The following is a 14908-nucleotide window of genomic DNA, read 5'->3' on the forward strand; positions in this document are numbered from 1 at the left end:
ACCGACGACGACTACACACACACATACTCCTACTCCCTCAATGTCACTGTACGATATCAGCCCCCCACACAGTTCATCTTCTCAATGAACCCATCGTGATAATTTTGTTCTGACCTTTCCTTCCTCTCTGGGTGGGCCCTCAATGTCACTTATATGTGTGTGTATGTGTGTGAGAGGGAAAACGTGTGTGTGTGTGTGTGTGTGTGTGTGTGTGTGTATGTGTGCGTGCGTGCGTGCGTGCGAGCGAGCGAGCGAGTGAGTGAGTGAGTGAATGGAGGGTTTCCCGGGGTCAGAATTCCATCGCTCGTTTTCTTCGCTAACATGACAGTATAAGAATAACTCCACTAATGAAGAGAAACAACATAGCTGTGTATTCCAGGAACATTAGCTCCAGTGACAGGTCTACCAGGCTCCCCCAGGGTGTACCAGAGTGTAGAGTGGAAAGGTCAGAGGTCAGGAAGAGGGCTTGATCTGCACGTGACATGATTAATTAAGGTTGAGTGTACATGGGATAAAGTCAAGGTTACAGTTGGATAAATATGGTGAAATATATAATACCAGAGCCATATACAGTGGGGCAAAAAAGTATTTAGTCGGCCACCAATTGTGCAAGTTCTCCCACTTAAAAAGATGAGAGAGGCCTGTAATTTTCATCATAGGTACACTGCAACTATGACAGATAAAACGAGAAAAAAAATCCAGAAAATCACATTGTAGGATTTTTTAGGAATTTATTTGCAAATTATGATGGAAAATAAGTATTTGGTCACCTACAAACAAACAAGATTTCTGGCTCTCACAGACCTGTAACTTCTTCTTTAAGAGGCTCCTCTGTCCTTCACTCGTTACCTGTATTAATGGCACTTGTTTGAACTTGTTATCAGTATAAAAGACACCTGTCCACAACCTCAAACAGTCAAACTCCAAACTCCACTATGGCCAAGACCAAAGAGCTGTCAAAGGACTGGGGCTCCACGCAAGATCTCACCCTGTGGGGTCAAAATGATCACAAGAACGGTGAGCAAAAATCCCAGAACCACACAGGGGGACCTAGTGAATGACCTGCAGAGAGCTGGGACCAAAGTAACAAAGCCTACCATCAGTAACACACTATGCCGCCAGGGACTCAAATCCTGCAGTGCAAGACGTGTCCCCCTGCTTAAGCCAGTACATGTCCAGGCCTGTCTGAAGTTTGCTAGAGAGCATTTGGATGATCCAGAAGAAGATTGGGAGAATATCAGATGGTCAGATGAAACCAAAATAGAACTTTTTGGTAAAAACTCAACTCGTCGTGTTTGGAGGACAAAGAATGCTGAGTTGCATCCAAAGAACACCATACCTACTGTGAAGCATGGGGGTGGAAACATCATGCTTTGGGCTGTTTTTCTGCAAAGGGACCAGGACGACTGATCCGTGTAAAGGAAAGAATGAATGGGGCCATGTATGGTGAGATTTTGAGTGAAAACCTCCTTCCATCAGCAAGGGCATTGAAGATGAAACGTGGCTGGGTCTTTCAGCATGACAATGATCCCAAACACATCGCCCGGGCAACGAAGGAGTGGCTTCGTAAGAAGCATTTCAAGGTCCTGGAGTGGCCTAGCCAGTCTCCAGATCTCAACCCCATAGAAAATCTTTGGAGGGCGTTGAAAGTCCGTGTTGCCCAGCAACAGCCCCAAAACATCACTGCTCTAGAGGAGATCTGCATGGAGGAATGGGCCAAAATAGCAGCAACAGTGTGTGAAAACCTTGTGAAGACTTACAGAAAACGTTTGAACTCTGTCATTGCCAACAAAGGGTATATAACAAAGTATTGAGATAAATTCATAAAAAATCCTACAATGTGATTTTCTGGATTTTTTTTCTCTCATTTTGTCTGTCATAGTTGAAGTGTACCTATGATGGAAATTACAGGCCTCTCTCATCTTTTTAAGTGGGAGAACTTGCACAATTGGTGGCTGACTAAATACTTTTTTGCCCCACTGTATATTGAGAGAGAGTTCGGCCATGTTGGTTCGTTTATTCTCTAAATGTTGGTGATGTAACAATACGAGACTGTCTCTGACAGTTCCCTCTGAAATGACCAGCTGTAAACAAGCAAAACAGAGCAGCGAATGTAACAGACATTTTTATTGATTAGCATTTTGGATAATGTGTATCCAAGTCTCTACTTTGTTGTGGTGTCAACAATTTGCATATAGTGGCTTGCGAAAGTATTCACCACCTTGGCATTTTTCCTATTTTGTTGCCTTACTCCTGGAATTAAAATGGATTTTGGGGGGGTTTGTATCATTTGATTTACACAACATGCCTACCACTTTGAAGATGCAAAATATTTTTTATTGTGAAATAAAAAAGAAATTAGACAGAACTTGAGCGTGCATAACCATTCACCCCCCAAAGTCAATACTTTGTAGAGCCACCTTTTACAGCAATTACAGTTGCAAGTCTCTTGGGGTGTGTCTCTATAAGCTTGGCACATCTAGCCACTGTGATTTTTGCCCATTCTTCAAGGCAAAACTGCTCCAGCTCCTTCAAGTTGGAAGGGTTCCGCTGATGTACAGCAATCTTTAAGTCATACCACAGATTCTCAATTGGATTGAGGTCTGGGCTTAAACCACTCGAGTGTTGCTTTAGCAGTATGCTTACAGTCATTGTCCTGCTGGAAGGTGAACCTCCGTCCCAGTCTCAAATCTCTGGAAGACTGAAACAGGTTTCCCTCAAGACTTTCCCTGTATTTAGCTCCATCCATCATTCCTTCAATTCTGACCAGTTTCCCAGTCCCTACCGATGAAAAATATCCCCACAGCATGATGCTGCCACCACCATGCTTCACTGTGGGGATGGCATTCCTGGGGTGATGAGAGGTGTTGGGTTTGCGCCAGACATTGTTCCTAACCTATTTGGAGAGCTCCTTGGTCTTCATGGTGCCGCTTGCTTGGTGGTGCCCCTTGCTTAGTAGTGTTGCAGACTTTGGGGCCTTTCAGAACAGGTGTATATATACTGAGATCATGTGACACTTAGATTGCACACAGGTGGACTTTATTTAACTATTTATGTGACTTCTGAAGGTAATTGGTTGCACCAGATCTTATTTAGGGGCTTCATAGCAAAGGGGGTGAATACATATGCACGCACCACTTTCTGTTTTTTATTTTTTCGAATTTTTTGAAAAAGTAATTTTTCATGTAATTTCACCAATTTGGACTATTTTGTGTATGTCCATTACATGAAATCCAAATAAAAATCCATTTAAATGACAGGTTGTAATGCAACAAAATAGGAAAAATGCCAAGGGGGATGAATACTTTTGCAAGGCACTGTATATGCTTTCAATGGACACCTTCATAGGTTTTAAAAACTATCAGAAATAAACAGCGCAACACAGTGTCAATTATCACATAGCAATGGCTATGGAGGAGAAAGTGGTGCTCTCGGAACGTTCAGACAGAAATTGCGTTGGCCCAACTCTATACAGTACATTCTGAAAGTATTCAGACCCCTTGACTCTTTCCACATTTTGTTGCGTTACAGCTTTATTCTTAAATGGATTCAATCATTTTTTTCACCTCATCAATCTACACACAATATCCCATAACAACAAAGAGAAAACAGTTTTTTTTTTGCAAATGTATAAAAAATAAAATACAGAAATATCTGATTTACATAAGTTGTCACACTACTGAGTCAATACTTTGTAGAAGCACCTTTGGCAGCGATTTCAGCAGTGAGTATTTTTGGGGTAGGTCTCTAAGAGCTTTCCACTCCTGGATTGTGCAACATTTGCCCATTATTCTTTTAAAAATTCTTCAAGGTCTGGCAAATTGGTTGTTGATCATTGCTAGACAACCCTTTTCTGGTCTTTCCCTAGATTTTCTTGGCCACTAAGGAACATTCACTGTCTTATTGGTAAGCAACTCCAGTGTAGATTTGGCATTGTGATTTAGAGTATTGTCCTGCTGAAAGGTAAATGCATCTCCCAGAGTCTGGTGGAAAGCAGACTGAACAAGGTTTTCCTTTAGGATTTTGCCTGTACTTAGCTCCATTCCTTTCTTTTTTATTCTGAAAAACTCCCCAGTGCTTAACGATTACATGCATACCCATAACATGATGCAGCCACCACCATGATTGAAAACTGGGAGAGTGGTATTCAGTAATGTGTTGTATTGGATTTGCCTCAAACATAACACTTAAGTGCTCTGTTAATTGCTCTGCCACATTTTTTTTTGCAGTATTACTTTAGTGGCTTGTTGCAAACAAATGCATGTTTTGGACAGTGGTGGAAAGAGTACCCAATTGTCATACTTGAGTAAAAGTTAAGATACCTTAATAGAAAAAGACTCAAGTAAAAGTGAAAGTCACCCAGTAAAATACTACTTGAGTAAAAGTCTAAAAGTATTTGGTTTTAAATATACTTAAGTATCAAAGTAAAAGTATAAAACATTTCAAATTCCTTATATTAAGCAAAGCAGATGGCAAAGCAGGGGCACACTCCAACACTCAGACATAATTTACAAACTAAGCATGTGTTTAGTTAGTCCACCAGATCAGAGGCAGTACGGATGAATAGGGATGTTCTCTTGATAAGCATTCAAAATGTAATGAGTACTTTTGGGTGTAAAAAGTACACTGAACAAAAATAGAAACGCAATATGTAAAGTGCTGGTCCCATGTTTCATGAGCTGAAATAAAAGATTCCAGAAAATTTCCATACTCACAAAAAGCATATTTCTCTCAAATTCTGTGCACAAATGTGTTTACATCCCTGTAGTGAGCATTTTATCCTTTGTCAAGATGATCCATCCACCTGACAGGTGTGGCATATCATGAAGCTGAGTAAACATCCTCAGTGGTGTAAACTTCTTAAGTAATACTTTAAAGCATTAAATAAGTCATTTTTTGGGGTCGCTGTACTTGACTATTTATTCTTCAGACAACTTTTACTTCTCTACATTCCTAAATAAAATAATGTACTCTTTACTCCATACATTTTCCATGACACACAAAGTACTCATTACACTATGAATGCTTAGCAGGACAGGAAAATTGTCACATTTTTACCCTTTCTTTGTGAGGCATTGGTAAACCTCCCTGGTCATTGTGGTTGAATCTACTTTAAATTCACTGCTCGACTGAGGGACCTTTTACAGATAATTGTATGTGTGGGGTACAGGGATGAGGTAGTCATTCAAAAATCATGTTAAACATTATTATTGCACAAGAGTGTGTCCATGCAACTTAAGCGACTTGTTAAGCAAATGTTTACTCCTGAACATATTTAGGCTTTCCACAGCCAAGGGCCTGAATACTTATTGACTCAAGACATTTCAGCTTTACATTTTTTATAAATTTGTTTTAAAAAACAGCATAATACCTTGACATTATGGGGTATCAAGTGTAGGCCAGTGACCAAAAATCTCTGTTTAATAAATGTTTAATTCGGGCTGTAACACAACAAAATGTGGATAAAGTCAAGGGGTGAGAAAACTTTCTGAAGGCACTATATATGTATGACTCTATACATGACTCTGCATGGTACTATTGAAATCAGGGGTTGGAACTGGTTCAGGGAACCGAAAAAGACTTACATTTGAGGAACGGAAACAGAACCAGGAACAAAAGTGATCTAGTGTTCTGAAACAAAAATATTCTTTATGCCTAGTATATAATTATGTTTAGTTGTGCTAGTAATAGCCTAAAAACATAAATTAATGAGTTCATTTGTAAAATGTGTTGATTTAACATTACAAAAAGGACGAATGGGAACTATACTGAAAATTTAACCCAACAATTGCCGATTCTGAGTTACTGTTCATATAAGGAAACAAGTCAATTGAAATCAATTCATTAAACCCTAATCTATGGATTTCACATGGGTGGGCCTGAGGGGTCTGAATACCTCCCAAATGCACTGTGTTGTGGAAAAATTCTTACACAGGGACACTTGAGGTCAATCTTGAATCATTTTTTATCAGCTGGCTGGAGGTTCCAACCAACTCAATGCACCATTGTACATGTCAATCAGGACCTCTCCCTGGGCAGACCCAGCAGTTGTCTTATATATACACAGAAGTTATATTGCATGATTTAGCATAATTAATCATTACCATTTTGTTTTATTCATGTGACCGACCAATGCAGTTTCATAACGTGATAAACCAACACCACACAAGGCTTCTTTCTCGCCAAGCTGAGACCTTAAAACTGAGATATCTTTGGTGTTCTCAAAACACGTTAATTCTCTCTCAAAACATAATCTGGGCGTACTGCCAAATTGCAGCTACTGATAGGTGATTTGTAGTTAGCCACTTGCATGAACACAGAAACTGGTTTATAGAACAGTACATGAATAGAACACAAACATTAATATTCCCATTACAATTAAATATGTGAAATTACCTTTAATTATACAATCTTGAAGTCCAGTCAAAAACAGTATGGGCTAGATATGGAAGTAAGGTGGAAAATTACATCATGTTCCCAGCATATTTAACACACTAAAGATCAGGTACACTGGCCAAATGACAGCAGGGTTCCATACAAATTCAGTTGTTTAAAAGCATGATTTATGTGTCCTATTGAGCGTGTTATTGAAACATAAAACATTTATCAAAATGAAAGACAATCCCACAACTAATTTCTTTAGAACATTGTCTTTTTCCTGCCTAAGTGTAGTAAGTGGGGAATGAGACATTATCAACGTGATAAAATGTTAAATCCTTCCTGTGCATTTCAGTACCGATGCAACACCATTTGTTAGGGAACAGAATAAGAAAGAAACAGGACCCTTCCATCAACAGTAACCTTCAGTGAACATCGTTACTCTGTGCTTACACTGAACAAACATGAGGTCAATTCTCCAGACTGGATACCATAACCCCAAAAAAGTAGTCAACAACAAATACATAAATCTACAATTCAAAATGCTTAAAGGCAACTGATGTAAACGATCAAATAAATGAAGTACAGTACTTCAGATATTTACACTTTAAGGAAGTTACAATAAATCCACATGAACATGTCAAGACACTAAGATTCATGTCTCTGTATACTCAAGACATGAAGTGATCTGCAAAAAAATATTTTTTGTCAATCACTTCTGAAATACAATAACAAGACTATTCTAATCCGACGAGAGGGTTCCATGTAGTGACCAGTAGTAGTGTCATGATTGTCAGGAGAGGTTTTTAAATACTAGAAGTATATAGACAAATGGTTGGAAGGTCCTTCTCTAAAAGATTAAGAGCAATTAAGAACAGTTAAAGTAAACTATAGCTGAATCCCAATGGCATCTTTCTCATAACACAAATCACATAAATAAAAATAAATACAACAATACAGTGAAAAGGGATTTCCTGTGTTTGTCAAAAAGTTATGGATTTAGTGTTTAGGAATGTGAGTGAGTCTATTGGGTGGGGATATTTGTCTGAACTGCTAGATCCAGCACAAAGGGAGCAGTTTCATTTGTCCAGCAGAGGAGCTCTCTCATCATGCTGCGATTCCAACTCCAGAGGTGCATTATTGCGGTATATCAGGAACTGTATGGAGATCTGAAGCAGCGAGTCAAGGGAATTCAGAAAAAAATAAAAATGAACACGGTCAAACTTTTAGATACTAGAAAGGAAACGCAGTCCAACAGCTGCATGCTGGCATATAGGATAATGTACTTAGATAATACTAGACAAATCAACCTGAACCTGTTGCATTTGGATAAGTTAATTAGGGTAATTGTAATACAATACAAAACAAAGTCAAAAGCTAAAGTTAAGTGTTATGTCAATGCACACAAAATATCGTTGGGTATTACAAAATTGTTGGTGGAAAGGCCAGAGGCCAAGTAGACATTTTAATGAGAAGGATACCAGGATGTCTAGAGAGAGGGTGCCCAGGCTTCCTATGAGCCAGGGCAGGTGGTGGATGACGTAGCTTCCCTCTCCCTGGCCTTGCTCAGGGTTCTTCAGCAGCACACTCAGGCCGTACGTAGTGTTACCCAGGATGACCAGGGCAAACAGGAAGTAGGACACACCCTCCGTCGACTTCCTTGTGTACTACGAGACAGAAACATTCTAAATATAATGAGAAAGAAAAAGATCCATGCAAAACTTTTACAGGTAGGTTTGCCTCCACTGTAAAAAGTATGTCCATCCAGTACTCGCTCACTTCCTTACCAACCCCTCCCACTTTTAAGACTCACATTAGTGTGCATCTGTGGCAGTCTGGAACAGAGGTAGAGCACTGAGGATATGGAGCCAATGGTAAACCCAATAATCTCCTTGGTGCTGAAAGCCTGGACACAAAGCCAAAGCATCTGCATGTTACAGACAGACAAAAGGTTGGCCAGGGGCTGGAATAAAATCAAATCAATTACATTAACATCTACTGACTACACAAAGCTCATATTTTACCTTAACACTGTCCACAGTGGTTGACAGCAAGGCCCGCCCCTTAAACCCAGAGAGGACCACATCCTGTTGGGACCCTGACCCAGGTAAGGCAATGAGGCTGGCAAAGAAGCCCAGTATATAGACTACACCAACTACATTTAGAACCGACCTGTCTGGGTAAAGGAAAAATAAAGCTATCAGTTGTCAATATTGGTAGACACCGCCTCAGCAAAGTCATCAACAAAAGGTCACGGTGTCAACGGTTGCGACAACAATTAGGAAACTAAATAACAAAATATGGTGGTGATGCAAAGTATTGCTGGCATGACACTAGTTTTGTATGATACTTCCTCCTGTGTAATGAAGGTCTGTTTCTCAACACTAATCCTGGGGACCCTCTGTGTATAGGCTACAGCGGTCTAACCTGACACCCGTCAGGTTCACTGAACTGTTAAATAACTACTGTATGTATAAAAATACGTTGCAGCGTCCTGGAATGAACATTTGCGTTATGGGCAGAACATAGAACAATGTAGACAAGCCATACCTTGTTCTGTCATGCATTTGTGTTATACTGTATATTACAATCGAGAAGAAAAAGAAACGCACACCTATATAGAAGACGTGCTGGCTAGCGTAGTGGAAAACTTGAAAATAAATAAGAGCTCAGAAAAAAAAAATGTAATATGCAACATTTCGACAGCCAAGCTGTCTTCATCAGGGTATACTGTATATTACAAACTGTGGTTCCAGTGTAACAGAGGCCTCAGTTAATAGTCAAAGCGTGGAATGTACACTGACCAATGGCCTTGATTTATTATTGACAAGACAAAACTCACAGCAGCTAATTTTGTAGAGATCAAATACATTAACAGACAAAAACTCACTGTTATTCATCCTGTGCTTAGATACGTAGTAAAAGTACAATCCCAGCATCAATAAGTCAGCCAGGACATAATACACTGCTGTGTATGTCTGTATGAGAAGGGGGAGAGAGACATGTCAGTGCGGTGGACAAAGGGATATACTAGTTTAAATGCCTATTATTACACTTTTTCGGAACATTAAAACATTATTTTAATTGGTGTCTTGGAGTCGACAATTACAGTTGATCCCTCTATTTTCATGCTTGACAAACATTTATATTGTTATTGAAACCATTTCAGTAATATTGACTGACCCAAATAGCTGTCACTTACCTGTAGCGGCAGTTGGTCAGCTAAGAATGAGCCTACAAGATTGCAGGAGTCACCCCCCAGCCACAGCAACAGAAACCAAATGGACAAGGCACTGTCCATATTCCCACTCTTACAAGAGCTGTAGTATTGCCTGTATTCATGAACACAACAAAATAAGAAGAGTAAAGGTGTTGTCATACATTGGAAATGGGCTGAAATAATGTATTCCCAATCAAGACTTACGGCAGAGAAGAAACCATGAAGCACACTATAGACAGCAGACCCAGGATGACACTGGCCATGTCCCTGGAGTCCTGGGCACATTCCCCTAGCCCTTCCCAAACCCATACCGATCCATTGGGGCATACAGAGCTGAAGTTTCCATCAGTGTTCCATCCAAAAGACCCCCACTTGAGGACACCATCAGCTGACCCCATATTCAGGCTCATGCTAAGCAGAGGGGAAAGGGTTAAACGAACAAGCTAGACACTATAGCTACCTAAATAAACAAGCTGTCGCTTATTATTTCTATTGACAAAACTTGTTTACAGCTAAGTCTCAAAATGTACTATCTGCTATGGAATTCAGAGTTAAGTCGGTTTGTACTGATACTTTTCAGCCGTGGACAAACATCTTGCACGCGGAGTTTTTACAGCTGGCTTTTCTTCAAACGTCTTCTAAGGACAAAGGTTGTGGTCAAATATTAACAACAACAAAAAAGTATCTTACCTGTTTCTCGGGCGGTTATTGAAGTGTCCAGGGAGGCCCAATGCCTTTTTCAGACGTCTGTTCGCAAAGGTTAGAGAGAAAACAATTTAGCTCAACTGAACTGATTGGAATATGAGCTCCAACGTCAGAGAAAAGGCGGAGTTAGTACGCCAGATGTAGCTACACCATAGAGATCCGATTAAATTACGTACTCAGTCTTCATTTTATGTGTAACAGTTCAATGTAGAAATTATGTTTGTAATATAACGCCGGTCAAAAACAAATAACTAAATTTGAAAAATGTCCAAATCATTGCACAAAATAATAATCTCGAACTAGTTAACTGTTTTTGTGGGGGACGTTTCTGGAATTTAGGATGCACCTTGAAATAGACACGATGAATATTGTCCTCAAGTTCCTGTAACTTGAAGTTACAGAACAGAGGCAACCTGTGTCCACATGTCACATGTTCACATCAGATATCAACAGTCCTCGTTAGTTGGCCTCATCGATCTGCGTTGCAATTCTGTCATTAGTGTGCAGCAAGCCTACTCCCCACGGTCTCCGAAGATCTACAGGCTTTACATTTTTTCATAAAGCTGTGAAAATTAAGACTTATCATGTACATCTGATGTTCGCTGCGGCCGCGTATTTCTGCCTGAAACATGCAAATTTCCCAGCTATTCTAACGATCGCACGCAAACGACTCGACAGGTAGCCAATTACTCCCATGAAATTGTGACAAATTCAGTGTATTTTGAACTGCATGGCTTACCTCACACACGCTCTCAAAACTCTGCTTGGCCTTAGCTCGCGGGAGTCTTCGATCTAACGTCGATCTAAATAGTGTTGTCAGCTGACCCTGCTCACCTGACTGATGACTCAGCACAGAACTATGCTTATCCAGAGAAACTGTATATAATGACGACATGGTCTAGTCTCCTCCCCTAAAATGGGAGTTGTTGTTCCAAAGGTGGGAGGTCTGCTTATCGGGGACATATTTTGACCGGAGCAAACCCTCTTGCTTCCTCTCTGTTCTGAAATCATGTCAGTTTATTCTACCAAATACCTTCCCTATGGACTATTTTGGTCTGGGTTCAACTATGTTACAAAAATGCATCTGACACTGATTTTTTTTAAATATATTTTTTTAATTTAGAATAACATCCTCTCGTTTTCGAGAGGTTTGCCATGTCTGGGGAGAGACCTCGGCTGACCACCTCGCTGAGCGAATGTTCAAGGGATCTGGTATGCAGACCATGGAGATGAAGAGGGGGCTAGCCATGGAGCCAGTGGCTGTACAGGAGTACTGCACACTGAAGAATGTTAACTTCTTTCCGTGTGGCTTCATAGTGCACCCAGATGCTCCGTGGTTAGGATCCTCTCCAGATGGCATCATATTTGATCCCAGTGTGAGACCACACTTTGGACTCTTAGAGGTCAAGTGCCCAAATGTACCAAGTTATGTTGAGTGCCCTTACCTGAAGATACAGAATGGAGAGCTGAAGTTGAAGAGATCTCATGCTTACAACTAGGTGCAAGGTCAAATCCTTCTCACAGGTTGTAGCTGGTGTGACTGTCATCTGTGCACAGGATGACAACCTAGTTGAAAGGATATATAAAGATCTACAGGTTTCAAAAACTATAAGAGAGAAGGTTGACCACTTATTTTTACCACTACTTGCAGAAGTGTCTCTCGCACCTGAATGGATCCCATGCATGGGTGCCAAGTTTAGTGGTTTCACAAAAAATAAGTATTGATGTTCTTGTGAAGAAAACTATAGTAGAATAGATTTGTTTAAAAAAAATTATTTCAGCAAATGTTCAACAGTTCAGTTAATCAATTACACATCTCCAACATTGTATTAAATCTTGCATTCTGGCTATTCTGTGTTTACTTGATTTCTTTCCCCCACCCCTAAACTCATTGCCTAATTAAAGACAATACAAGCTCCACACAAACTGATATTCACTACAACACAATTGATTGCTACATGTTGTAGATAAACAACATATTATTTTGCTGCTAGCAAATAAACACGTACATTTACACTGGCTTGGCCCATGCTCTGACCAAAGGTCAATTTTGATAGTTGACCAACAGGCACATCACTGGAAATAATTGGTTGATGCTGCCTGAGCTGGTCAGGGGGATGACTGTGTCAAAAAGCTTGTGCTCCTTTACTCTGCGGCTCATTCTTTCAACATGCACTACCAGCCTGGCAATGGATTGGGCCTCCCTAACCTCATGCGCTGGCATCTGTGTGCGTCCTGACAGAAAGGCTGGCTGGTAGATCTTGCACAGAACAATGTAATTACGAGAAAGGCCTTATCCACCATAATGGCCATGTCAGGGGTGAGTAAGGAAATAATTCCAGACTGCTTGAAGATCTCCTTGTCATTCACAGATCCAGCATACAATGATGACACAAAAGTTGACAGCTCCATGTGGTGACATTCCCAACATGCCCTTAAAGGTACAGGAAGAAACATCTCACTCTGCAGTAGTAGTGAAGATGGTGTATGGCAGCGGAGTTCAGTGCAGTCAATCACTACCTGGGTGTCTGGATAGTCCTTGAACTCAGGTGGTAGGTGGGCTTTGATGGTTTCCTTGTGGATCCATACACGTGCTGACCCAAGCAGACAGTAGAGGAAGTTGGCCCAAGAGATGATAATCCGTCTCACTGTCGATTGGTAGATGCTGAACCGATGGGCCAAATCCATCTGCTTCAGACCCAGCGACAGACGAGTCATAAACAAGACACTACTCGTCGATTGATGGCAGTGTCTGAACGTAAAGAAACTCGTTTTAGTACAATATAGTCCTTATATTCGGTCCATAACAAAAAGTAAATAATGTTTAACAATTGCAGTAAAATCAAATAATATTCTCTTAAGTGTTTAATGTAGTTGTCACTTTCCGGTTTTCTTTGAGTAACATTTGTTTCAAATGGATTGGTACTTGTGACTCTTACAAACTTGGTCTCTGCTGCCCACTCAATCAAGTGCCAGAAGGTGGGTGTAGCTTGTGGGTGTAGCTTTCAAATCTAAAGACGGACCCAAATTACTATTATTGTCCATCTTCTCTAAGCCTTAAGTAGCACAAGACATGACCTAGCTGCTATTGTAGCCTGTTTTCTTGTTACTGCAATTCGTACTGTAATTCACAGCAGCGAATTTGTTTGAAATGTTCCGTTATTTAACCTGGGAAGTGGACTAAGAACCAAATATTATTTGCAGCAACGACTTGGGAGCATTTTTGGGGGTTAACTGAAAACGAATGTGAAGACAACATACATTCAATATGTCTTCTTATGCTAAGATATGCTAGCCTAGATTTAAATAACAATAAACATTGTTTCAGTATGATATGTTGGATAAAGGAATAAAGACAGACACCAATGTCAGGTTCAATAGCCTTGTTTGTGCATTGTACAAATCCCTACACATGGAGTCCGGGGAACAGTCCACATGACATCTGTGACTGAATAAGTCCATACTGACGATTTGCCAGGCCCTTGTGGGCAGTTCGTGTGACAAACATGTTCTTAAAAGTAAGCTGGACTTTGGGATAATAATAATTAATAGTAAATAATAAACACTAATACGGGATAATAAATTATTACCTTGTGTAAAAACGTATACCCTCGTCAGAACCAGCAAATCGCTGTAGACCAAAGCCGTGTTGGGCGGTCAGTTCTCCAGCTTGGCTCGAAGCTCTTTAATTACGTGCTCATGTTTTGCCATTAGGGTCACGTTCAGGGACTGCATAGTAATCATGTGTCTGGACCGGATCAGAGACGGCACAGTCCATAAGCAGCGCACCTTGTTCTTCGTCCTCGGTTGGAGCAGGAAGTTTCCTAGTTGTCCTAGTTCCACGCGAAGAGTAGGAACAACACCTATTTTTAGGTATTGTCGCCCCCCATTTTTTCCCTCAACAACGTCACTCGACGAAATGTGTAGTACACACTTTTGTGTGTTTGGTGACAGTAAAGTTGTCACGACATACTGCCACCAACCCCCTTTTTCTGAGCTTTAAGTTACATCGACCGGGAAACTATGGAAGCTCACAATACCATTACATTTGGAGGAAACTGAACACAGAGGCACTGAACAATGTTCATTAGCACCTCCTTCGCCGGGCTGTAATTTAAACGTAGTCATTGCGAACTATTTCAGTCAGAAATGCATCAACTAGTTATCGCTAGTAAGCTAATGATAAAAACAACAGCAGAAATCGCTCCGGAAGTTATCAACCCGGTAGGAAGTAAATTAGAATGTTGGAGGCGGTATAATGCATAGAGCCTATTGGCGACCGGGGACAGCCTGCAGGCACCCTGACCGCAACAAGGACTCGCTAGGGCGCGATGAGCCAAACCCTCCCCTAACAATTGCTGGAGCAATTGTGTGCAGTCCTATGGCACAGCCCGGGAATGAAGCCGGGTCTGACCGCTGCAGCCCTCGGGAGGCCCCTGACTCCGATTTGAAATGTAATGCCACAGCAGATGAGATGTAAGAAAAAAACTGTTCCATTAAAATGTTCACACCTTTGACAATACAGTACTTTTAGTTGATTGATATATATGAATGCCATTTCCTATCTACTTTGTCTAAGAGTGATGTACTTACAGAACGAATTAA

The 14908-nt window shown here is 40.6% G+C and overlaps 1 protein-coding gene across 3 annotated transcripts; it reads right to left on the bottom strand.

Moving 5' to 3' along the window:
* Positions 1–5322: 5322 nt before the first annotated feature.
* Positions 5323–14518, bottom strand: LOC139416555 (lysosomal amino acid transporter 1 homolog). Of its 3 annotated transcripts, XM_071165313.1 has the most exons (9): positions 11043–11156; positions 10289–10345; positions 9803–10009; positions 9581–9710; positions 9269–9356; positions 8403–8554; positions 8192–8284; positions 7860–8045; positions 5323–7547 (listed from the first exon to the last, which is right to left on the bottom strand). In XM_071165313.1, the coding sequence occupies exons 3-9, from the start codon at positions 10006–10008 to the stop codon at positions 7458–7460; spliced, it is 945 nt and encodes a 314-aa protein (XP_071021414.1). In that variant the 5' UTR covers position 10009; positions 10289–10345; positions 11043–11156; the 3' UTR covers positions 5323–7457. The 3 variants fall into 3 exon arrangements, with proteins under 3 accessions (XP_071021414.1, XP_071021415.1, XP_071021416.1); XM_071165314.1 differs by adding an exon at positions 13894–14518 and having other exon boundaries at positions 5418–7547; positions 9803–13055; XM_071165315.1 differs by having other exon boundaries at positions 5418–7547; positions 10289–11146.
* Between the last annotated feature and the right edge of the window lie 390 nt (positions 14519–14908).

The sequence above is a fragment of the Oncorhynchus clarkii genome, chromosome 9 (assembly GCF_045791955.1).
Source record: "Oncorhynchus clarkii lewisi isolate Uvic-CL-2024 chromosome 9, UVic_Ocla_1.0, whole genome shotgun sequence".
Classification (NCBI taxonomy): domain Eukaryota; kingdom Metazoa; phylum Chordata; class Actinopteri; order Salmoniformes; family Salmonidae; genus Oncorhynchus; species Oncorhynchus clarkii.

Bases quoted from the DNA above. Each gene is read 5' to 3' on its own strand.
- LOC139416555 (XM_071165313.1), bottom strand. From the start codon at position 10,008: ATGAGCCTGAATATGGGGTCAGCTGATGGTGTCCTCAAGTGGGGGTCT. The intron at 8,046-8,191 runs GTGAGTCTTAAA...TCTGTCTCGTAG, and splicing joins TGCCACAGATGCACACTAAT to TACACAAGGAAGTCGACGGA. The intron at 7,548-7,859 runs GTATCCTTCTCA...TCGCTGCTTCAG, and splicing joins CCCTCTCTCTAGACATCCTG to ATCTCCATACAGTTCCTGAT.